General features: G+C 39.2%; 2 protein-coding genes across 11 annotated transcripts in view; both read left to right on the top strand.

Annotated features, from left to right (window-relative positions):
- The window catches only part of NGLY1 (N-glycanase 1), a 35,626-nt gene extending 16,702 nt beyond the window's left edge, over positions 1-18,924 (top strand). For 2 of the 9 annotated variants that reach the window (XM_061997339.1, XM_061997348.1), the window contains exons 9-13: positions 1,750-1,914; positions 2,874-3,062; positions 6,225-6,402; positions 6,921-16,977; positions 17,559-18,924. In XM_061997339.1, the coding sequence (XP_061853323.1) occupies positions 1,750-1,914; positions 2,874-3,062; positions 6,225-6,402; positions 6,921-7,096 (708 nt within the window). In that variant the 3' untranslated portion in view covers positions 7,097-16,977; positions 17,559-18,924. The remainder of the gene's footprint in view (positions 1-1,749; positions 1,915-2,873; positions 3,063-6,224; positions 6,403-6,920; positions 16,978-17,558) is intronic. The other 7 variants (XM_061997340.1, XM_061997341.1, XM_061997342.1 and 4 more) reach the window with 7 other exon arrangements.
- Positions 18,925-25,131: 6,207 nt separating this feature from the next.
- The window catches only part of TOP2B (DNA topoisomerase II beta), a 68,403-nt gene continuing 67,288 nt past the window's right edge, over positions 25,132-26,246 (top strand). For both annotated transcript variants that reach the window (XM_061997202.1, XM_061997203.1), the window contains exon 1: positions 25,132-25,799. In XM_061997202.1, the coding sequence (XP_061853186.1) occupies positions 25,734-25,799 (66 nt within the window). In that variant the 5' untranslated portion in view covers positions 25,132-25,733. The remainder of the gene's footprint in view (positions 25,800-26,246) is intronic.

Here is a 26,246-nt window from a genome sequence, read left to right on the forward strand (position 1 = left end):
TGTGTCTACTGTCCATTATCCAGTTCCACTGTTATCTGGAACAAAAACCCTTCAAATGTCTCTATTGATGCCTCATAGAAAACCTTTCTGAGGTCAGGACTGCTTTTGACATAATTGGGATAAGTACTGCCTGAAATTTCAGGTCCTGGTGGTCTGGGTGTGTATGCCTTGGGCAATCACCAAAGTAGAAGGAAAACAAAAAGAAGATGATGTGTAATCATTTACATATTCAATGTCGAACTTAATTTTCCAACCCTGTGTGGGTATGTCCACGGTTAAGGAAAAATTCTTCACGTCAGCTGGGTATATTGCACGTGAAAATCATGGAGACGAAACCTCAACTTCTCAGTGTTTTGTTTTTTTTAAGGTCATGTACCAAGACATGCTCATAGTTCTGTTGAGATGGGCAAAGAGAATGTGTTATGTATATCTTTACATTTTCTGCTAATTTACCTGGAAGTGCGGGTGATAACTATTGTCAGTTTTCTGATCCATATCAAAACACAGATATCATTATTTGTTTATCATGGAACTGCATCTGGGAAGGAACAACCCCATGCACCAGTACAGGCTGGGGATTGACCTGTAGGAGAGCAGCTCTGCAGAGAGGGACCTGGGAGTCCTGATTGATAATAAACTGAACATGAGCCAGCAATGTGCCCTCATGGCCAAGAAGACCAATGGCATCCTGGGATGCATCAAGAAGAGTGTGGCCAGCAGGTCAAGGGAGGTTCTTCTCCCCCTCTACTCTGCCCTAGTGAGGCCTCATCTGGAGTCCTCAGTCCAGTTCTGGACTCCCCAGCTGAAGAGGGACAGGGAACTTCTGGAGAGAGTCCAACACGGGCCACCAATATAATGAGAGGACTGGAGCATCTTCCTTATAAAGAAAGGCTGTGGGAACTAGGACTGTTTAGTCTAGAAAAGGGGACTGAGGAGAGATGTTATTAATATTTACAAATATTGAAATGGTGGATGTCAGGAGGTTGAGGCATCACTTTTTTCTATGGTATCTAGCAACAGGACAAGGGGTAACGAGATGAAGCTGGAACACAAAAGGTTCCATTTATATATAAGAAAAAACTATTTCACTGTGAAGGTGAGGGATCAGTGGCACAGGCTGCCCAGAGGGGTTGTGGAGTCTCCTTCCTTGGAGGTCTTCAAGACCCGCCTGGACACGTTCCTATGTGACCTAATCTAGGTGAACCTGCTTCTGCCAGGGGGGTTGGACTAGATGATCTCTAAAGGTCCCTTCCAACCCTTACCATTCTATGATTCTATGGAATCAATTACTGTGAAATAACTCTTTTGGAGACCAAGGGAACTGTTTGTTTGGGCTTCATCACAAAACCAAGACTGTTGCTAACCAAATCACTCTACTTTAGAAAAAAATTACACTTGCTTTTTCTTTCCCCCACATTACATCAAGAACAGCTATGGTACAGAATACAGCTATAAGATATACTATGTTTTATCCAAGCAAATGTATTATAAACATAGCACAAACCTTATTTTAACAGAAATCCACATAGTTTGTGCATGCAAGTTCACACAGCAAGCACCACTGTCCAATAACCATACAGTTATAACTGATTTATTTTTGCCTCTGTGATATAAGATTAATGTTTCTAGACTTCAAACGATAGTCTGGTTTTTTTCAATTTTGTTTTTTCCCCATGGATGTCACTCTAGAGCAGAATTACGTATTCCACTTTTCTGAGTTTTTACTTTGTTTCTTAAATGACTTTTCAGAGACAACAATCCTTGACAGAAAACAGAAGAAGAGAGCTCTTGGAAAGAACAATTGTGGAGCTTGTTGAATTTATTTCTCCTAAAACACCTAAACCTGGAGAATATGGTGGAAGGACATCAGGTTCAATGGCTTGGCGAGTAGCCAGGGGTGAAATTGCTCCAGAGGTATTTAACTTTTGCACCGGTTATCATCTTAAAGGTAGCTAAATCTAGAAGTTCTATGATTATGGGTATCAGAGGAGTAGCACTTCATGGAAGGTAGCCTACAGATTCAGTTTGAACAGCGAAACCTGCAAAAAGATTAGCTGCAACTTTGTGAATTCACTAGAGGTTGACAAGCAATTTTCTGATTCTAAAGATGTTTGGGAATCCTTGGTCTAAAATGTGTTTTGCTCTTAGAAGTTATTAAAATTATATAAAGTATTTTTTATTTAATTACAGTGTGACAGAACTAGAAAGTTAAAGCAGTTTGGAAAAGTTTAAAAAACATTTGTGTTACTAGTTGCTATTGGTGAAAGTCTGGAAGTAGGTTTATACAAACTACTTTTGTTAATAAAACAATGTGAAAGCAATTAGGACTGTGTAAATGGAATTGTCTCTGTCTGCTTTGCTGAAATTCATAATAAATCTTTTTTTTTTTTAAACGTAATACTGTGAAGCTATGAAGTTTGTATCCCAAGTCTTTTGAAACTAATTTGTAAGCTCATACAAGCAGCTGTATGTGACAGTTACAAAATTACATTTGTGATTGAGAATAACCATTTACTTATTGATTATACAAAAAATATACTCAACATGTAAAGTTTTTATTCTGAATGTTAGTCTCTTAAATTTTTAATTTTTTATTCATTTTGTTAATAATTTACTTCTAAAAGTAATAGGAAGGTTTTAAAAATAAAATTAACTGTTCCCTTCTAGAAAAGGTGCAGGTCTATTGTATGAAACTGGTTTAAAATTTTGTTTTGTAGAAATGTTTTTGTCTGAGATCTCCCTTAAAAATGCCTTGTTTTTTTTAAGTTGATAGCAGAACTGAATTGGGAAACATGACATGCTATTTAAAAGTAACATAGTCTTACTGAAACATAGTGAGGAATAAAGGTGATTGGTTTTTTTGCCTTTTTCAGAAAAGTAAAGAAGTACTCTTTATTCCCTCTGAAGAAGAGAAGACATCTAAAGTCTTCCACCTCATCTATAATATAGTAGAAGATTGTTATACACGGGTTTCCAATAATAATGAAAAAATAAGTGGCTGGGAAACAGGTGTTTGGAAGGCAGAGTCTATTTGGAGAAAGGTAGAAACAGATTGGAAAATGGTAAGGATAACAATTAATAAAAGCCTAAAGTCTGCCATAAAAGTATAACTCAAAATAGAAAACCCCTGCCAATGTTTAGCATCAGAACTTATGTTGGTGCCCACAGAATATAAGTGATATTAGTAAATGATCTGTCAACCTTCAGGTAAGATTGCCAGATGGTTTAAGAAATCAGAAATAAATTCAGCTTGTCTTTCAGAAGGGATGACTGAATTCTCTGTAGATACATAAAGTCCTTATGAAAGCACTAAATTTTTTTAAAATGTCTTCCGTATACTTTTAGGCAAACACAGAAATAGTGTTTTATTGAAAAGCAGTACTTCTTTCCAAAACCAGAATTTGTTTCATTTTGGAGAACAGCAATATAATGTAACTCCTTGATCCACAGCCAAACAAAATTGTCATCCTAAATGTGAAGGTTCCATTGGCAAAAAGGCAAAAACCTGTCAGTTACCCAGATTATTGTATACCCTTCCTAGACATCTACCCATCTGACAGGATGCAGTGCAGTGAAAGAGTCCTGTGCTCTAACTCTTAAGATGAGAACTGATACCTGTAAGGTGGGAAAAGGTTGCTAACTACCAAGCAGCTTTTCCTGCAAGAGCTAACATCTGTGGAACTGAGCGTTGCTGTCAGGCATTATAAAGTGTATTGCATTATTCCCTTGTCATTTTACTGGTCTGAAAGGTCTCTGGCCAAATGTGCTTCTAGCAAAGGCAATAGTTTGCTTTCTATTTATGCAAAATGAGACCAGGGATATAACTGTCTTCTGAGGTTTTCTCTGCTGGGTCTACCCATAACTGACATGCAAAATATGACACTTGGAGAGTTTACAGAAAAGAGAAGGAACAGAGGAAGAAACTAGAGAACAATATAAAAGATGTTACAAGAGGGTAGGCAAATAGAAAAAGAGAAGTAACAAAAACTCAGAATGAGGGTCAGCTGTTGTCTGCTTCCCTAGGATCTGTGTAAAATCTGATAGAACACTTTATCTTCAAGTCTCCAATGATGACTTATCTTCACTTTTGTAATAAACATACTGTCTTTGTGCTGAAACAAGTCTGCTGTTCTGCTCAGCTCTACTAATCAGATAAAACAGCAAGGGACTGATCTGTAAGACCAGGCAAAAAGTTGTATTTAACAGCACCTCAGTTTCCCTAGATAAAGTGTGAGAGGACATCTGTGAGAAATTAAGAGCAAGGGATCCAGGTATATTTCAGACTTGTGGATAAGACATGTTAGTTCTATAGAAATAGCATCCCGCAAAAAGTCTGTGTATGAGTCTAATATTACTTTCTTGCTGGAGATTGATTGTATCATGGGTGACAGCAGAGGAAAGGTTGTTTGGGGAGTTGCCTGGTTTGTTTTTTGGTTTTTTTTTAATGCCTCTAGTAGGCCTGCAAGGTACAGATTTGGAGCTGGATTCAGCAGCTGTCTAAGAAACCAGACAAAGGAGCCTTTGCAGAAATACTTTATCATTTAGTGTGTGATGAATGGAAAGGAATTGAAATACAACAGTAACAGTAAAGGTAACCATAGGTACAAGCCCAGGTATAATGGAAAAGAAACCACAGTTCTGCATTCTATCTTTGAAATATTGCTGATGGAAAAATCACCTTAGCCAATCTGATCATAGCCATCTCCATTGTATCTCTGTATTTTCTTGCTATTCAGTGTCACATGATTTTATGGGGCACAGGTACCAAACACAAATTTAATCAGTTTCCACAAAGTTAACTTGGCACCCAGGCTCAAACAAGCAGACCACAGTAGGTGATAATAAGAATGTAAGAACTGGTAGATCTGAAATCCTTGGGTTTGTGAAAGCTTGTTTTCCAGAAGAAATGTTCCAGTGGAAGACAATTTTAATTATTCAAGGGTTTTTTTTTTCCTGAATTCAGACTTTTTTTCAAATAATCATGGAAAAAGAGAAGCCAAGTGTAAAAGTTAGAGGACAGTCAAAAAGATGCAAAAGAAAACTTAAACTTTTTCTGATTAAATGCTTTGATATTGTAATGGAAGATGAGACAGGCTAATATTTTAGAATTTATTCCTAAAACCCTATGTTGAGTCATGAATGTTAAGATCATACTCAGATGAAAACAGGTTGAATTGTTACGTGTTCATAGGTGATCTTCAGTGTAACACCACACATTTGGGGTTTTTCCGTTTTCTTGAATATGAAAATTAACACATGCCTGATACATACTAACACCAACATTCTGGTTTATAGTCTCTGAGATTTCCATATTAGGGTAGCATCTTCAGTAAAACATACTACTGTGTTTTGTTATCGTTTTATTCAGGATTGTTCTTTCCAGATTAAAAACTGAAGAGCTGCCTAAGTCCATTCCATACAACCTTAGTCAGACACCTGGATATGACAGAATTTTCTTAAGTTTTCTTAACTAAGGATTCTGAAGGTGTCATGGCAGTTTTGACTCTGTAATCTGTAATGTCCATTACCTTGGTTTGTATTAATAGGTAAGAGACTCGAAAGAACCATCAGACATGTACTAGAAAATTCTTTTGAGGATTCTCTTTTGAGAGTTCATAGTAACTTGATTGAATGTTAACATATGAGCTTGACTATTCAGCCAAGTGAAGTTTAGAGCAGCATTGGGGCTACATTAAATTATGCAAATCTCTTAACAGTTCAAATAATGCTAATACAGGATTTATATATGGCTGGCATGTATAAATTGCTTTAATCAAGACATGCCAAGTCCTAGGAGATGTGGAGTGTAGCTAGCAGCCACACACCATTCTACATCGTTAGAATCTAGAATACCTATTACATGGTTTTCTTCATCAGCAATATTCAACAACCAAAATGAAGAACTGAAGTGTGTGGGCCAGTGCATTAATATAAAACCGCAGAAGTCTGGTCTTTTTTGATAGGTATTTTTGTGGCTTTACCAAGCGTGTTGACATAGTCCATCACTAGGGAACACGAATCTATGAACATATACTGTTACCTAACTGTGGAATAGACTTAAGAATTCAGAATGAGCTTATGTAGGAAATTACATGATGTACAGTTTTAAAAGCTCAGAGGCTTGATAAAGAATGAGTGTTATGTCCTTTATACACAACAATTAATTGAATATGTGTTGATCATTTCAGTTTTGGACCTGCTGATTATGTCTTCTTTTCATTTAGGTTTATTTAGCCCGGAAAGAGGGATCATCCTCTGCTTCCATCAGCTGGAAGTTTGAGTGCAAGTCAGTTGGTCTAAAAATAGATAACATATCAGTTCGGACAAGCAGTCAGACATTTCAGAGTGGAAGAATAAAGTGGAGACTTTGCTCTCCAACTGCAGAAATTGCTCTAGTAGGAGGTAAGTGTGGAATTTAAGTAATGAATTATATCATGCAGCAAAGGTATAACTGGAAATAAATAGATTATATGGAGAGAGTACCGTGCAAATACTAAAAATGAAAAGCAAGCAAATTTTGCCTTTTCCAACTCAGTCTTTCGTAGCAAAGTCAAGAGAATACTGTGCATTTAATGAAAACTGATACAAACCCCAGTCTTCTAATATACACAGCCTTACCTGCAACAGAGCAGGGTTAGCAAGAGCACCAAGTGGATACAAAATACTTATGTGTTTTATTAAGAGGGATAGATACTTCTATGTCTGATGGCTTTGATCTTAACTAGATCCTCTGAGCAAGAGGACTAACCAAATAATAGCTATAAGTGAGCTGGTTTTTTTTTTTTTCCTGCCACTGATTGACAGATTGCAACTGAGATCCTTAAACATTCATTGCAATTTACCCTTTCTAATATGCATTCTAGCATTATATGCTGTCTGGAGCAGTGGCTTACTGAATCGTTTATCTTTTCTTCCAACAGATAAAAATCTTTGCTCCTATTCAGATTTTTCTGGTGCAACAGAAGTTACATTGGAAGCAATTCTGAATGGAGGAGATGGTGAAACTGCATGGCAACACACACAGTTGTTTAGAGAGAGCTTAACAGGATGTGGAGAAAATTGTTTAGAGATAATTGTAAAACTCAGTGATCTCTGAGAACCTGGAGAGATGATGTTCTTTGGGATCCTTGAAGACATCATACCATGAATGCAACATGAAGATTTGGTTGGCAGTTCTGTTCATCCTGCTGGCAGTTTTTCCTGTTCAAACGTTCCGTTTAACCAACTTGAAACTGCACATGTATTGAATAGGTAAACATCACAACAAGAACCTTTTCAATATAAAAACAAACACCAAAATTAAGGAATTGCACCATTAGATACCCTTTTCCTAAACTTTATGATGAAAAGGGAAGAGTTTTTAGGAAGTAAAACGTGATCATAAGAGCACAGAGCAATTGCAATTGATTTTAATTTTGAGTTTTGAGTTTTACTTGCTGTTTTTTTAATTATAATTATCCTTTGTAATGGTGATTTTAAAATATTTTAAAGATTGAGACAATTTAAAAGAAAAATAAGAATTTGTGTTATAACCAGAAGAGCTGAAATCATCTTGAAGTGATCTTGTTATGTATCTAAGTATTAAACTTTCATTTAATTCCTAGAAGAGTCTGGTAGTATGATGTTGTACTAGGAATAAACTAATTTTGAAATAAGTCTTAACTATATACCTAAAATTAGCATGGCCTGTGATATGAAATTGAGATTTAAACCTGAATAAGAATATCTGATTTTTTTTCAATGATAAAATAGATTATTCATTATAAATCCATTTTACTTACATAAATTCAGATTTGCTCATTTTGTAAAAGATTTATTAAGCACATCGGTTGAAATAACTTTTTTTTGAACTCTTGCCTTGAGTTGCTTTGCAGACTATTCCCAAATTTCATGTAAAAGTAGGTACATTTTTCTGTACATTAATACAGTGTTTAAATTTTTTATCATTTAATATAATAAGAACTGCTACCCAGGAGATTCAGATGTAGCAGTGCTAGGAATAAAGTGTGGAGTGAATGCTCAGATTAGATAGTTTTTGTCACTGGATTCTACAAGAAACTTTCTAATACAGGACTATAATTCAAAGCTCAAAACTATAGTTTTATTTTAAAATAAGTGAAAATTAGGAATCATCTGAAGATGAGTTTTGAAAGTTATTTTGTTCCTTTTTCTGACTCTTCCAATCATGTATTGATTTAAAATGATTGTCAAAAAAAAATTCCATTGAAATAAGTGCTTGACCTTTCAACAAATCAAAGCAAATATAAGTCTATTTAGATTTGATTAGGAAACTGCATATGCACAGTAAGTGTAGGCATCAAAATTATGCCACAGACATCTTAAAAAGTAATAGATTATCTTGTCAGCTCAAAAGTTGACAGTGATGTATGGTGGATTACACACTTCAGAATATAAATTGAAGGTTTGTGGGGAGATAGTCTTCCTCCCTTAATACAAAACACAGTGACTGGGAATTGTATGGAAGGATGTGCATCAACACTTGACTAATGCAAAGAGAATTTGCCAGTCTCCCTTCAAAACTCCTCCTTTATTTAGTTTCAGCTAAATGCTAATTTTGAGATTTTTGAGTGGGAACCCATGAGGAAAATATTTTAGACTAATCTCTATACAATATTGTAAGAAAAAAGACAAGGAAGAAGACTTAGTGACACCAATCAACAAAAATGTTTCTGCTTCTCAGTTTTGGTAGATGAAAAAGATACTACTTCAAGACAGAAATTATTTCTTGCATTGTCTTACTTAAACTAGAGGACTATAAGGAACTGCATAACAGCTTAACTCCGTTTGTTAATTTGAACACAGAAGGCAGAATGAATTTAAAAGTTGTAAGATAACAGTTTTCTTACCATTTTGGTCGGAGTCTCTGGGGCAAGAGTAATAGCTGTAGAGAACTTAATAACATGATCTACTCAAAAGTAGAGCGATTGAAGTCCATTATTAAAATGAATGAATTAAGAAGATTGAAAAATGCCTCACCAATGTAATTAATCAAAAGTATTTCTTTATTTGTAACATCACATGCATTAAATAAAAGTGCTTATTTTAGAAAAGAATTAACAAGTAAAAACCTCAGACTGAATAGAACTAATACGAAAAAGTTAAATGGAACTCATTCAGGTGTCTTTTGAAGTACCTTATAAACAGTGAACATTTTTAATCTCCTCATGCATAAACTCCCTCAAAGGCACTGTTTTTTTCTGTTCATCTCAGTTTCAATGTAACTTTTAATACATTTTTAATTAGTTCTCAAACCATAGGCAATTGCTTATCAATAGTTGCTTAAAAATAACTTGAAGTATCTTGAATTTGCAATACTACATGGTGGAAGGATCAGTGCTTCAACGTGCTTTAAAAACACAGGTATTAAGTTATGCTGGCAATGATATAATATTAGTTGTATTGTTGGAGATGTTGGTCAGGGCATATGTTGCTGAACATCAGTGCATACTCAGATTCCTAAAAGTTTGAGGAGGGGGAGGTCAAGTGGGGAAAGAAAAAACAGTTGCCCAGAAATGCATGGATTCATGTCAATGTATAGGTAAAACCAGCAATGTTTTCTGGAATTCAGTTTAGTCTGCATTTTAAAGAATCTTAGAATAGTTTTGGTTGGAAAAGACCTTTAATATCATCAAGTCCAACCAGTAATCTAATACTGCCAAGCCCATCACTAAACCATCTGTCTTAGTATCTCATCTGCACAACACCTTCACAAGTTCCTAGGTGGTCCTGCTCTGGCAGTTGGGTTGGACTGGGTGATCTTTTGAGGTTCCTTCCAAACCTTAAGATTCTGTGATCTCCAGGGATGGGGACTCCACCACCTCCCTGGACAGCCTGTGCCAGTGTTTAACAACTCTCAAAAGAATTACTGGCTGGCTGGTATGCCGTGGATACCTCCCAAATTTGCACTGCGATGTAACAGTGAAAACCTTTTAGTAAAATTGTACACTAAAGTGTACAATTAATGCTTGCTAACTAATTTTGGAGGGTGTAATTTCCAGCAGAACTCTGTGGGACCCTGTGTGTAGAATTCCTCTTTTCAAACAAATGTTTGATCTACTGCATTGTTGTCTCCCTGCAGCAGCTGTTTGTTTCTTCATACCCTGTTTTGATTCTGAATGCTGCATGCAGAATAGCAACCACTAGTGTCAACCCATGAAATTGTGGTAGTAATTTTCTACGCTCCAGGAAGTTTCTGGAAAAGCATATATTTAAAACATATGAAGGAAGCCCCTTGTAGGCAATGTAGAGAGAAAGCACAGGTATACTCACATGAAGCAAACTTCAGCGTAATTTATATATTTTCACTGAGAAGTACGTAAAGAAAATTCTCATCTGATCTTGTGTGATAATGGGTTGCCTTTACTCATCAGTTATCTGTAGATTTTTCACTTATAGTGGCTTAGATATGAGATGTAATCCCTACTATGTGCAACACTAGGAAATGTAGAACACTAAAAGTATGTTTGTCTCCATAGCACAGGGGAATGAAAACAGATGGTAGGCAGCACATATGGCTGCCAGAAACTGGGAACACCCATTTGCAGAGTTCTCTCAGCTCAAAACAATGGAATTCTAAGGGGTACAGAGGTTGTTCCAGGCAGATATCAGAGTATTTTCCCTCCACACCCACACTTCCCATTTCTCTGCCTTTGGTTGCTTAAGCTAGGAATGGAAGTATGCTACCAGGTAAGGATTTTAAATACTTTGTTAGTTATTTGTCAAAACTTAGCGTTTGTTAAGTACAAATGTTACAGGTTCAAACCGCTCAGTTTGAGAAAAAGACAAGGTTTTACCAGAGTTCTGTAGGCAAGTCAACAACCTAACAAATGTGTTAATTCATTGTATCATTACTTCTGTATCATTGCTTCATATCATATGGAGGGTTGAAAAGCAAATTACAGACAGTACGGACTTTCTTAAACACAGTTGGCAGAATATTGACTGAGGTACTATCTAAACTTTGAATATATTTTGAAAGTTATTCAGCATTATTGGCAGTAGTTCAGCTTACTTTGTGTTAGAAGGTTCTTTTATAGGCTACTATCATTGTCAGCAATGCTTTATGTGTTGCCGTTTATGGCCTTTCTAAACAATGACTGATGCTTGCTAATCATTGGTCACATAGTGTTGTCACCGTGAGTTGAATGAAACAGTAGTGGCACTAGCAGTATCTGGGATAAGACTGGGTGTTTTATGGTAATTTTCCATGTTTGACCCAAGCAGAAGGATGGTAAAGAGTCAAACCCAAAAGTTACTAGTTTCAGGACCAGAATTTTCAGACCTCCCATCCTATAATATGGCACTTAAGAATGGCCAAGTAACAAACCAAAGTCGAAGAGGTTCGAGTATCTTGTGTTTTAGGTGTACAGATAATATAGATAATATGAAATGTGTAAGAGTCTAAATGTGACTGTTCACCTGTCTGAACAAGAAAACAGGGCTTTTTCCTTTGTTTAGATTTTTATTCTTATTCTTGGGTTTTATTGTTTTATGGTAAGTTTTAAAATAAGGCTGTTAGCATTTATGGTTAGCCACCTTCAGTTTCTGCAGCTTTATCTTTTCCTACACATTTCCATTTGATTTGAAATACATTTTCATTTGCTTTTAATTTATATAGAGGATTTTAACTGTATGGTATGTATGATATGGCAAAAATTAAGTTAGTTCATTTACTTTTATTTGGTAAGAGGAGACAAAAGGGAAAATTTAAAATACTCAGGGGGAAAAAAAAATCTATAGTAATTAAAACCCAGAAACAAAAAAAAATGCACCAGGACTTAATAAAATTTGATGGGAAAAGGAAATGTAATGGACTACGTAATCTAGTGCTTGCAAAAATAACTTCCATGATTGGCCCTATTTTTGAGACATTTTTCTATCTGCTCATTTATATTTAGGTCACTGAAATTTTTCAGTAGAAGAAAAATGCTCAGAATAGCAAACAGCTTTTTTGAAAAGCAGGCTGATATTTAAAGACCCATTTTTAAAAAATCTTTTGTTTTTACTGGTCTAACCTATAGAAATAATTTTAAGATTAAAAACAAGCTCCTGCTGCTTGATACAGATTCATATGTTTCCTTGCTCCCATTAATAATGTATCTTTCATTTTTGGAGGAAGTGAAGGTAGTGAATATAACTATTACTTTTAAGAGCACACATTACGTTGTCTGTAATATGAGATTTCAGTGTGGCATTGAGTACCTACAGAGACTTGAAGGACTGAGTTTTGAGTACTGACTAGCTATGACCTTCTATAACAGGTTTTAGAAATTGAGGGAAAAGATGCATTTTAATTGTAATCTTACACTGATGCTCTATTAATCGGATCCTTTTATTACATAATGCTCTGTGTTATTTCATATCCTTGCAACGTCAGTAGTGTAATGCATGTCTCCAATATTCTTGAAGTCCCAGGGAACATATTTTTCTCCCAGAAGATAATCAACTAGCAGCTTACCTCTGTCAGGTTCAGGAGGAAATGATGGACTTATTTCAGGCAAGCATTTTGGATAACAATGTACAGACTCCCTTGTGAAACAGTCATAAGAAAACCATCTGATGTCAGAAAACCCACGAGCAGTGTTTGAGCATACTCTTAGTAAAGTAGGTGTAACAGTTGATCACAGCTTCTTAAAGCAGGCAGAAACGAGAGCAAAGTACAGAATGGAAAGAGACCCTCTTCTCTCTGCCTCACTACTGCAATGAGAGGGATAGAAGCAATATGATGTATGTGTGTCCATACTTGCATTATGTCAAAATTAAAAATAACGTAGTTCAACTGCAGCTGGTTTTGCTTTTAGCCAAAGCATCAGGGAAATATATGGTATATTAAAAAGTTCACTGATGGCAAAAAGATGGAAAACTTTATTGGCCAAAAGGGAAGTGCCTGTTTGTGAATTACATGAAGAATTTGGAGCTGTTCTGCTGTGATTTAGTAAGCAGCATGCCCTAAACTGGTTTTGATTCACATTTTCTTTTGTTAGATTGTTTAGTTAGGAGGTTCTGCCTAAGTATATTTACTGATTTCTATGATGTTAGCAATGATGGTTTAAAAAAAAATATGCACCCCCAAAATGAAAATAACAGAAATATTAAGGAAAAACCCTCCACAGTGGCAGTAGCAACACAAGCAGGAAGCAGCAAGTCTGATTTTAACACTCAAGGATGGAAAAAAGTAAAGTCAGGCTAATGATGAGGAATTAAAAATGTCAAATTTGCATTGTTTAGGGATTTGTTTAGCAAACTAAGCTAATGATTTCAATTTTTTTGTAAATGAAGTATTTTTTGAAAGGAAGCATTATCATGCAGCCGTACAAAGGCAAACGGTGCCTTAAGTAGGTTCTTGCTCAGGAGTCAGGACTTAGCATGAGCTGCCTTTATAACTTGTCTCAGCCCCTGACAATAGTGCTAGAGGTATCAGTTATTTCTCTACTTCAAAGTCAGACTTTGATAATGATTATTTTTTTAAATATTAATTCATTTGATTTTTTTTTTGTTAACAAGGATGAAAACCCAGGGTTCCCATTCGGTGCAGTGGACGTTGCAGTTGTTCTTGCCTGTGCTCTATGACTAGCTGTATTCTGCAACTTCATATTATAGTTTTGTTTCAGATTTTTAAGTCTGGCCAGTAGTTCATATTTGTACACTAGTTTATTGCAGAAAAAGAATGAATGAATGGCAGAAAGATACGAAGAAATAGCTATTCATCCAGTCCCAAATGTAAATAACACTACAAGATTTACACGTGTTTCTAGCCCACAAAAAAAACCAGCCCACCATGATAGGAAACAGGCATTCAAGAGAAACAAGCACTTGCCAGGGTACATTTACCTTTATTTAACTTTTTTTCATCTACTTCACGTACAGGACTGATTACCAGTCACGTGTGAGGAAATAACACCACGCAAATACTCAGTGAAAAATATACAAAGTCTGTCTGTGAACAGAGCATGGAGGTGACATCTATGCTAGTGAAAGAGTGGCTGAAAGGTTGGGTGTGTGGAAAAAGAGAAAATGAAATAATTCATTTTTAAAGAACCGGAGATCTACTGGCATGTGATAACAAATACAGCAGAAATCAACTAGAACTTAGTGTACTCCAAGATTTGAACATTAAGTCCATAAATGGAGAATATTTTACTGAAAAAGTTGTATGGAGAAGGCACTTGGGTCATGTAATGCTTTTTGTGAGTCAACCAGGAGTCACTAGCAGTACCCATCAGTGGATTTGGTATTTAATATGTGTTAGAAGAACAGCACTGTAACATAGGATTAGTTATATTATTAATAAGATGGACATATTCTACAGTGGAGTGGAATCATATGCTTTGGACATCTTTTGGAAGATTCCCTCAGTTAACTGTTATCAGTTACCTCCTGGGGTAACCCTTCCTGTTAAAAGCCCTCCCAGATCTCCCTCCTTCCAGAGTAGTAGTTTGCATCCTTTAAAACAGTCTCTGCAGCAGATATCAGGGCAACTTTGACACAAGTCACAGGAAAGATCTGGAGGCTTCACCCCTGTATTCTGTCTTTCTTGCTTCCTCTGTGTATCACAGGCTGATACCCCAAACCCATACAACCGCCATGCATTCCCCAGCTCATGATGGCTCCTGTGCCTTCTTTGGTGGATGGTGGGAGAAAGCAAGCCATGGTTTGCTGAGCAAGTTGTTTGCATGAGGTATTCTAAATCTGCCACAGCCTTCATTGTTGAGAGATTTTGTTCAGGTCCTTGTATCATTTTAGTTCCTGCTTTTTGTTGCCCTCACCGTCACACTCATGGTATATTCACAGGACAACTGAGTCCTCAGCCTGTATCATTCTGGTATTGCATCCGTCAGTAATAATCCCTCACTGGTATCCTCCTATGTTCCCAGCATTGTTCATGTTCCCAGCAGATCTGCTGGCCATCAACAGCAGCCTGCTGCAGGCCTGGTAACATAGGCCTTTCCTTGCACCTTGTTGAGGTTCACTCTCATCCAGGAGCATGAGAGGTAAGAGAGGGGCCCACAAAGCAAGGGAACGTGAAGCAGCAGTTTTTCTGAGGGAAGAACATTAGGAACATCACTAGAACTTAATGTTTTTGTACATTTATGAATGTAGTTTAAAAGGGCAATGAGGCTTCTGACAAGTCAGCAGATTTTACTTCTTGGGAAAATTTATTCCTCACGCCTTACAGAAATGTTACAGAAAAAACTCAAGAAATTGCACAAAGAACTGAATGATTATACATGAAGTTTGCATGCTATGCTATAGATAGCCATATATGACTGCTGCTAAATGTTCGATTTCATTCTAGAGGATGAGCCAAACAAACACTGAACTGAGTATAACATTTTTACTTCATGTGTTTCTGAAGGATTAGCTATTGCTTTTTATAATGTGCAAAGACTTGTAGGAGTAAAAATGTGAAGGTACAACATCAACGCTTCAACATGCTAATTCATGTAGAGGGGAATTTAAAAAGTAGTTTCACCTATTATAGGTATTTGCATCTTCATGCAACTCTTACAGAACGTGTTCAGCAAGTCATGCCCCTGGCACAGTTAACAGCCTAGAGGGAGCACCAATCTTATGTATCGCGTTATATCCCATCATGAGCAACACAGGAGTAGCATAGAGCAAAAGTGGGATGACAGGCACTGCTGTTCTTATTCTGCTCGTAAATGCAGTATTTCAGAACTGATCATACATTATCTGGGAAGATTTAAACATTAAACGGAAGCTGGCGGGAGGTGTGGGAGTGCTGTGGTTCACGTGTGCACTCCGTGGGAGTTTGTGTTGCATGGGTGGCTTGGAAGCACTTTGAAGCTATGGAGCTGCTCGGCTTTGTGGCTAAAAGCAGTCATTCTGGTTTGGTGAAGCAACTTAAGAGCTGGAGCATGTGCCCTGGGTTAAGCTGCATTGCTGTATGTAGCTTGTGTTCCCTTCCCATGGGTTGGTTAGTGTACCTACCTATATGGCCTGTAACTGTGCTCTGTGTTTATGGTAATACAAGGAATGACACAGTTCCTGCTTTGCTATACTTTAACAAAAAAAGATAAGTGAGGATTGTATACTCTCAGTTCTCTTCAGTTCTGCACAGAAACTCAAAATTAGTAGCTTTCGTTATTTGCGAAAACATGTTCTGATTAGAAAGCTGAGGAAAACTTGATGTTTTATGAAGAAAATTTTAATAAATTGTCACAAAGAACAATACATGTGTAACTGCTTAGACTTTAGTTATTCTGTGACTTCAAGTAATTTTGTTGTGTTTTCAGTGTGTGCTAATATGCTCTTTCATCATCATTGCTCATGTTCCAGAGAACTGAGTCCAAAATATTTTGAGAGAAATGATATAAAATAAGAAGAAACAGAAAAAAGACACAGGTACCTTTCCAATAAACGAAGGATAAAACGTAAGGTAAAAAAGGAGCTTCTATGCTTCCCTATCACAGGTCACTAGAGAAATGGACTCAGCAGAAAAATGTCATGTTTCAGGAGAGTGTCCAATGTGTCTCAGAAGCTAAAGGAACATAGAAGAGTCTGTAAGAATATCCCTGGTTTTTGGTAAAGAGCTAACTTTAGAACTCCTTGCATGGTAATTTGGATTCTAATCTTAGTATCAAAAAAAGTTTCCAAAAATACTAGAAAATACATTGATAGATAAATTGCACTTTCTAACTTTTGAAGAGACACAGGAGGAAGGAAAAGGTTGAATGAGACAGAAACTGATACTGTGTTGCAAATTTCTGGATAATATGTATTGCTTCTTCATGAAGATCTGGCAAATTTATTGCCCTTACTACCTGGATACAGAAAGGAGCAGCATTAACAGCCAACACAAAAGAAACTAGGCTACTTCCAGATAATTTTAAAGAGCTACTCCCACTCTTCAAAGGCTTTCTGATATAAAAGCTTCCAGCAGAAGAGCATATGTGGAATAACAAAGCTCAGTAAAAATCAACTAGCTAAAAAAAGGTGAGTTGTTATTAAAATTCTATAGCAGAATTGTAATAACTATGGTGTGAGCTTACTAGCAAACAGTACAAGAAAATGTGTTCTCTCTAGCTTATAAAATGCTCTTTTTTATATGCTCTCTAGCATATAAAAAACACAGGGTATCACTAGGTTGTTCTTTGCAAAATTGGTTTTAAAAGAATGTGGGGTGTGATTGTTTGATAGCAGTTAATGCATTTGTTGCCAAAAGAGGTATGCTGGCTTTTTTCATGCTTATGCCTGTCAGTACCTTTTTTTTAAGGTTCTTTGCATTGTAGTTTGCAGGAAATGCAGGAATTCTTCTGAAAGAATTGCATCAGTGAAGAACATTTTTCTCTTCTAGAGTTAAATAGACAGTAGATTTCAAAAAGAAATATTTAAATAACAATTGCTCCCACATTCTTTAGGTTAAGAAACAGCACAGGCATACATGTATCAAACCAACTTAGTTTTAACACATCATGTAGATGAAATTTTTTCTTCTAGACATTAAAATGAATTCAATCAGTATCAAAGCCTCATATATTAGAAGTTATTCAATATATTGCTTTCCTTCCTCACAGGTGACAGCCATGAATCCTAAATCTAAGAGAAATACTGTGACCAGGATTCAGCTTTCTGAGGTGCTCAGAAAAGGAGAAATGTTCTTGGAAGTATGCTGGACTGAAGATGACCTAGGCTGAGATTTCCCAAATTCTCGTACACATGTGCCATAGCAAAGCACTGCCTAAATAACTTCTGAGTGGTCAAGCACTGGCCACTATTGAAAGCTGTTGCTATTGCAACTTCTGCTACATCTATCAACGGTGTCTGCATTACATTGAGCAAATGCATGTAAGAACCACTGATCTGGATGATTTTATTGAACTAAAGACTGAGGTAATGTGTTCTTACTTGTCTTTAAGAAAATAGGAGGGCACTAAGGAGCATGAAGAATCTACACAGGTTAATGGGAGCAATATACAGTAAATAGTGGAAAGAGAAGATAAGCATTGCTGGTTGGGTAAAAATAGAACAGGAGACTACAACATAAACATAAAAACGTATTTATTTTGTTGCATTTGGTACTTTATTTACCCATTCTAATACATACAACAAGAATAAAATGCTAGCAGTAACAACACTATTAAAACATGTAATGGAGGACAGCTGTCTGATACCTTGGACAGAAACATTCAAGATCCACAAATACCAATGTGTTAAAGGATCTAAAGGGTATCAGAATATTTTTAATGTGCCTTTGATCTTATTTGCTTAATATCTAATGAAAATAGAAAAGTGCATGAAGTAGCTAGCAGTGACCATTCTTAAACACTGCATGTCTAATCATCCAAGCTGTTGAATTACACAAGTCCTATTGAAATAAATAGAAACTGCTGCTGCTGAGCTCTGTTACAAATCAGACCGCTTGAAAAATTGTTGAATAGATCTGAAACAAGAAATTGTTAGGGAGTTGTAAGTTCAAATAATGCTTATGTTTAAAATTAAGCAGATGGCTGAGTGTTGTGTACATTTTAGCTGTTCAGCTGTACAACTCTTTTTCCTTTTTTTGTAAAAAGAAAAAATTAGTTTAAGTATATATCTGATTCTTGTAATTACTTTCTCAAAGACTTCTAAAAAATTTATTCTCAGAAGCCTGGCACAGGTAATCTGAAACAATGCATTTCAGCAAATGGAATTTTTAGTAAACAGGTTAGTGGGAAGATAATTGAAGTCAGATAGAATATTTGCAAATACAATATCATTCTATAAACTTCCTCTTCTAACCGGCTTTGTAATTGTCAGAAGCACACAGTAAAGGCACATTTCCTGTGCTGTGGGCCATACAACAGTAATTCAAATTTTACAGCATCTAGCACCAAATCAAAACCGGAATGGTTTAGTGATTCAAAGCACTGAGCCAGAATAAACTCAAGCTACCAGTACAAATTTGCTCCAAGGGTTTTTCATTAATTTCTTGTGTAGGTAACTTGAAACCGCCTGACCATCTGTGATTCTGCGGTTTTGTGTCTGACTGGACCCTTCATAGTTAGCCCAGAGTTTTCTTTTTGATAGTTCCTTCTTCTTGCCATCCCCGCTTTCCATTCACAGATGTGTTGTTCGTTGATGGTCTCATGTGTGCCTACCCCCAGCCCTCTTTCTGATGGCTGTTCACAGGACATTCATTGAACTCTTTTTATTGATCTTTGCCTCAGATCTTCAGTTTCTCAAATATTCCAAACTGTGTCTGCCTTCTCTTCTCTTTGACTTCAGCATAAACTATGTGGGTGCACTGGCCCCATCTTAATGACATGCTCTGCCTCTGTGGCTCTCAGTGGAGGCAGTACCATCTGTCTCTCTCAGGTCTTCCCTGAGACATCCCTCTTCTTGGATTACCACAAGAACCACAAAACTCAGTTCTGAGAAAGGAAATGCAAATGCACATCCTGAAGTAGTTGTCATCGATTGCAGTCAAAACTGATGGTAAAATGAAGCTATGCAGGAAAGCTTGCCCTTTCTTTTGCCCTTCCCCCAGTAATTACCAATCATATATCAAAACAGAGATAATGTATCAGAAGTGACTGAATTTTAACTCAAAGAGAGTGAAGTACCATCTTTTTAGACATTTCCCTGAATAGTGGGCTTCTCTGTTGGCTACATCAGTCATTGCTTTTCCCTACAGATTCAATGCATCCACGTATGCTTTGTATAGTAACAACTCCTTCACCTTCCTGTCATCCCAAGAATGAGTAGACATGACTTTCTGCTATTTGGAAGCAGTCTTGATACTCAGGATCCATCATGGATTTCTGTCTGGAAGGCTGGAGAAATACACTGGTAATGGGGATTCTAGATGAGCAAGAAGAGTCTTGCTCGGTAAAAATTAATCACTACTTACATCTTCTTGTCCAAAAGGTCTTAGGTAAATTGCTAGGAACAAAACTATATGTCTTAGCCAAAAAGTTATTCCCCTTTGGAAAGAGAGAGCTCCTTTTCAGAGGAGCTGGGATAGAGAGGAACAGAAAGAGGATATGTGATTAACACACAGAAAAGCTACCCCAGTGAGGAAAGCTTAGCATGCTTCACTGTGTTCATCACCCTGAGCTCAACAGAGGAAGGAACTTTCTGAACGGTGTGTCATGTCCAAAACCTTGCTGACTGTTTGCATTCTCCACGCTAACAATCCCATAATGAAGCTGATGATTCCCTGCCTCCAAGTGATTGCAGCAATCTGCTTCTCAGCTCAGTATAACAACACTGATGGCCATTTCCATGCCATATATGTTCAGCACAGATCTCTAAAAACATTGCCTAGTCTGTATTTTTCTGTTGTCTTTTCTCTTAGAGCATTTGCAGCTTTTCCCACTGTCACCAACTCTTTTAAAAACCTCAGATGTTAATCAAATGGGCGTTCATTTTATTCATATTAAGAATTCCTCGCAGCAGTCAGCTCAACCTCCTTTGCTTCATCTCTGCACGCACCTTCTCTTCTTGTATATGGTCACTGAACAACAAAGCTTTCTTTTAGGCAAGGAACTTCAATACAAATGTATTTCCTTTCTATGACTAGCTCCTGAGATTCTCCACACATCAGCAATGACAAAGCAATTAACAGGTTAGTTACAAGGGAGCAGTTGGAGCAGTGTAAACCCTATACCACACCATCACAAAGTGGAACGTTATCCTTTGAGAACGAAGACAGGAATGACCTGGTGTTTTTCAAGAGGCTGGTTGTGGAACCATCTGACCACAGAAACAGCTACTAAAACACATGCCAGGGATGTGTCAGGCAGGTGAGTGAGCCCTGGACAGAGTTCAGATGAGAGTGTCAGATAGTGCAGTGGCAGTGTACAGCCACAGAAAACCACTACTGTGCACTCTTGCTAGTTCAGCAAAGCTGTTTCAAATACAATTATGTAAATATGACTTGGCTAAATCTATACTGTTAGATGATCCAGCAGTGGATAGGCTTTTCTTAAATGCCTTGGCCTGACATTCATTCACAATCAAGGCAGTACAAGGATGTTGACAACTGTCATATTGTACAATCACAATCCTACTCAATCATTTGATCAGTTGTTTCACAGTTATGTTGAAACAATGAGCTCTGATTATATTTTAAAATGGAGTAGAATATGGAAATTATTTTTTCAAATGTAAATATTTGATATTAAAATATGCAAGGTTTGTTTATACCTTGTTACAGCTACATACAATGTGGAAAGCATAGTGTAATGGGTATCAACTTAGATTCATAAATATTTTTTATCAATATTGCAAATTACACTTTTTCCCTGTATAGTTTGGGAAAAAAAAAAAAGTGATTATTCATTTAGGTGTAAGGGGTTGTATCCAAGTGTGTTCTCAGAGTACATAAATGTACATAGTTTCACAAATAGGCAAGTTTTGTGCCCTTTTAAGTCTGATGCCAGTTCCAGAAAAGGCACAGAGAAAGGAAAGGCCTTTTTAAACAGCAAGTAAACTGGAATAGAAGCAGCAAATAACTTACAAGAGATGGGAAGTTTGTACATAGTAAGTATAGAAATATTTAAAGATCATATGTACAGCTGTCTTACTGATAAAATATAATTATAGAATCTAAAGAAATAGTGTATGCATATAAATATAATATATATTTTGTATATATTAATAATATAGAAATAATATAATTTAAATAATAATGTCATTTAAATTAAACTTCTGGAGACGGTCCAGCACAGGGCCACCAAGATGATCAGGGGACTGAAGCATCTTTCATACGAAGAAAGGCTGCGGGAACTGGGGCTGTTTAGTCTGGAGGAGACTGAGGAGGGATCTCATTAATATTTACAAATATCTAAATGGTGGATGTCAGGAGGTTGGGACATCCCTTTTTTCTGTTGTATCTAGTGAAAGGACTAGGAATAATGGGATGCTGGAACACAAAAAGTTCCATTTAAACATAAAGAAAAACTGTTTCACTGTGTGGTGAGGGAGCCCTGGCACAGGCTGCCCAGGGAGGGTGTGAAGTCTCCTCCTCTGGAGGTCTTCAAAACCTACCTGGATGTGTTGCTGTGCAACCTGATCTAGGTGCACCTGCTTCTGCAGGGGGGGGTTGGACTAGATGATCTCTAAAGGTCCCTTCCAACCCCTACCATGCTATGATACTATGATTAATAATGGAATAATTTTAATTAAAAATATTAAAAGTAATGTCACAATAAATATTTGGCTTACTAAAACCTGTAGTGAAACTGGTTTAAGCAGATTGATTTAGGAATTTTGAAAACCTGTAGGCTACTTCTATTATGGTCTCCAACTATGAGAACAAGTCTACAGTTAATTGAAACAGGAATTTTGTGTCTATTATCTGAAGGTGAATATTAATTTAAATTCTCACACAATAAGCGTAAAGTACATGCTATAAACTGGTAGTGCTTGAGTGGGGCAGAGGGCACTGAAATCCCACTCCTATCAAATTGTTATGGTGCCTAAATTCAATTTTTGCTTAAATCTAATTCTATCTTTGTTTTAGCAGGGATCACTTGAAATGTGATGAGCAGTCTAGTTTCACTACTTCACCTCCGAGCTCCATGGAGGCAGCTGCTTCTAGTCTCACAAGAACTTTGTCACACACAGCTAGGAATGCAACCACTGAACATACACAGATAAGTATTAAGGATAAAGCCTATGTAAACAACAAGCTAGTAACATGCCATGCAGGTAGAACCAATGTAAACAATAAGCCAGTAACATGCCATGGAGGTAGTGTAGTATATGCTAAGCATTAAATGAAAATCAACTTGGACAAAGTAATTTCAAAGAAGACTAAAGAAAATGCTTGGAGGAATGTGAGGCTTTCTTATATTTACTCCAACGTGACACACAGATCGAACATGTCTGACCATGCACCTTCAAAGATCAACTGCCAAGAAGAAACTCCCGCTCTCTTTCTCTAATGTATATAGAATGCCTGTCTTCAAGCTAGATCACTATCTACTACTTGTCTGAGGATAAATGACTGGAAAAGGTACACTTTCCACACTAACAGCTGCCTAACAGCTGGAGCTAACAGGAACCTAGTTCACTAATGTTGGTGACTTGCTCTATTTCTGCTATGTATAATAATGGTTCTATACCAATGCAAAAAGCTTTGAACAGGTGCACTCATGCTGTTTTCCCCGATAGTCACTGCAGCTGTCCTAGTTCACTACATCTGGTTCATTTTAACAGGTCCTACATATAAATTTAAGAGTCGGGAAAAAAAGTATTCTAATCAGCAAGCTCAAAACTCTGAGGCACTAGGCAGAGCCCTGCAAGTGCTACTTTATTGCTGTTCTGCAAGTGCTCTTTCTCATCTTGCCCAAAAAAGAAGAAAACACAGCATACAGTTCAGAGATACATGTGGCTGCAATAAAACTGGGCTGGAACAGATAACTTACTGTCCATTATAGGCAAATGCCATTATTTTCTGTAATCCCTGTGCAGCACTTAGATATTAGTTTAATAGGTTCTTTAGAAACTGGCAGAATAAAATCATGCTAAATAAGCAATATTTACTAGAAATTCTTCTGATCCTTCCCTCGAGGCATAGTTGAGCATTACAACTGACTCCTCAAAAGGCAGCTGCTCCATTTCCAATCCCTTTACTTCTCAGGGAAAGCATTTTGCAAAAGGAAAACTCTTCAAATTACTACTATTCAGCTGAAATTATTCTCTTCAGATACCAATTTGTCTGCTAACTAAGCAGTGCTCCTGCTCCCTTTGTGACTTTACATTGGGAATAATTCAAGGATTGGAACAGGCTAGGCTAGCTGGTTCTTTTGCATTTTACACAGCAAAATGAAAATTACTAATTGAGAAGCTGCAATGTTGTGAAACATTTTTTAAGCCTGTAAAAAAATCAATTACCATAATATTTATAGTCATATATATTTTACAGTTTAAAATGCTTCCCACTCTAAGTAAATATTTTTCATACCTAAAGTAAGGCAAATTTTGGGCTTCATACAAACCCCATTGTCTAGGAAGTAGATGCTGAGTTACACCACAGGATGTCTTTGTCAAAACGGCAAATATTTTAGAACAGACTGCTTTTATTCTGTCACCTTCAACTTAGGAGTGCCAGAAAAAAACAACGTGGTGATTGTCAAAAGCGTTCCTACTAGTAGCAGAATAAAGTTCAGTGGGATCTGAGGTAGAGAGCTCCTCCGGCTGATGCCCGCGGCCCAGGAGAGGGCAGTGGTTTGTAAACACTCTCCTGCCTGGAGCATCAAGACTTCAGTCCTGTTCAGACGAGCGCAGCGGTGGCAGCAGGATCAGTTATGAAGCTGGTGGGAAGCCCACCATCTCCCCAAATGCCTGTCCTACCTGCTGCGTCACCGCTTCTCCGCCCGCGTCTCGCAGCGTTCAGCTCATGGGCTTAGGACATGGGGACAACTGTGCCTTGCCAGCCCCGAGCGCTTTGGGAGGGATCCCAAAATGTTCCCCTGGGGGAAAGCGAGGCCTGGCCATCCCTGCGGGAGTAGAGCTGGACGGCTTGCTCATGGTTGGCGCAGGGCGGGCGCTCTCCCGGAGAGCCGCCAGTGCTCCCGCGTCTCGCCTCAGCTCCCGTCCCGTCCCGCTCGGAGCGCTACGCCTTTCCTCTCGTCGCCCTCTTCCTCACGGCAGCGCCCCCACGCGGCAGCACGGCTTCCTCCCTGTTGCCACCCGCAGTGACGTCTCGCGCGCCCAGAGCGGCTCGTTCCGCTTCTTCGATTGGCCGCAGCCCCCCACAGCCCGCCCGCCTCCGGCGCCTGATTGGCGGCTGGTCTCAGGGGAGGACGGCCCGGGACGGCCGCGTTCGGAGCCGGCCGCGGCGCGCAGGCCGTACCGGCGGCGGGGGGCAGGGCACTTATTGTTTGAGCGCGGGGGGCCCGGCCGCAGCGGTTCAGGGGGCGGGAGTCGGGGGAGCGGCACCGGGCGGAGCGGAAAGAGGAGGGGAAGGAGGGCTGGGCCGGCTCCGGGTGGCGGCGCGCGGCGCGTGCGTGCGTGAGGGGGCGGGGGCTGCGCGGGCGCTCGCGTGCGGGTGCGCGCGCGGGGAGGCAAGGCGCGGGCGGGGGAGGGGAGGAGCGCGAGGTTTTATTATTAATCTATTTTTCCGGGCCTTTGTGGCTGCGGGGGGGAGGGCCCGGGGGTGAGGAGGAGAAGGAGGAAGAGGAGGAGGAGAAGGAAGAAGAGGAGGAGAAAGGAGGCAGGCTGGCAGTGCTCCGGCAGCGATAGCGGCGGTTGTTGTTGCCGCCGCGGTGAGGTAAAGGGACCGGCAGTCCCTTTAAACTAGCGAGAGCCGCAGGCCCGACTGGGCCCGCCCGCTTGCTGCCTCGAGTGTGAGCTCGGGCGGCGGAAAGGCGCTTTTGTGCGGGCGGCGCGGCCCCTCGGCCGCTCTTCCTTCCTCGGCCCTTCTCCGCTGGCCCCTTTCCTTCCTTCGCGGGGCCGCGGGCGGCCACGGCGGCCCTCGCCCACCCCGTCGGATCATTTTCCTTCGCCTGTGCTGCGGTCCCCAGCATGAACTAGAAACCGAGCCGAAGAGGGTGGGGAGCTCTCAGTGCAAGGGGGTGTGTGTGTGTGTGAGGGCGGGCGGGGGGCTGCCGGGCCCGCGCGGCGCTTGAGGGGCCGGGGCGAAGCGCGCAGGGCGGGCGCGCCGGGCCGTGCTGTGCTGTGCTGCGAGGCTCGGCGGCGCTGCCGGCCCTCTCGATTGCCTCCTTGCGCCCTCGCTTCGGCTGAGGAGAAACGGGCAGAAAATGGCAAAGTCTGGAGGAGGAGGAGGCGGCGGCGGTGGCGGCGGCAGCGGGGGACTGACTTGGGTGGTAAGTTGTGGGGTTGTATTTTGTTATTTGTGGGTTTCGTCTTTTAATTTTTCTATTATTGTTATGATCGCTATTTTTGTGGACGTTGTGTGTGTGGCAAGAGCGCGGGATGGCTTTTAAACGAGGAAGAAGCTGCCGGCTGGCGTGAAGGGGGAAGCGCTGTAGAGCCACTCTTTGGAGGGGTCCGAGTCGCGGGCAGTGGAGGTGGCGGGAGATGACAGCTTGGGCTGGCGATGGGGGTGGGCATTACAGGAGGGGGGCTTGCAGGTGTGAGGGGCTCGTCGGGGGGCTCGGGACTATAAGGAAAAGGTTAGTCTGGGAACAAACGTGTAGGAAAGAGCCCGTGGATCAGTAGAGCTATTGAGAAGTTACAGTCGTCCAAAGTGAGAGGTGGGCTGTGTGTCATCCCGTGGAAGTCGCAGTTGTTGCCTCTTGGTACTAGAGCAA

The sequence above is a fragment of the Colius striatus genome, chromosome 5, assembly GCF_028858725.1.
Source record: "Colius striatus isolate bColStr4 chromosome 5, bColStr4.1.hap1, whole genome shotgun sequence".
Classification (NCBI taxonomy): domain Eukaryota; kingdom Metazoa; phylum Chordata; class Aves; order Coliiformes; family Coliidae; genus Colius; species Colius striatus.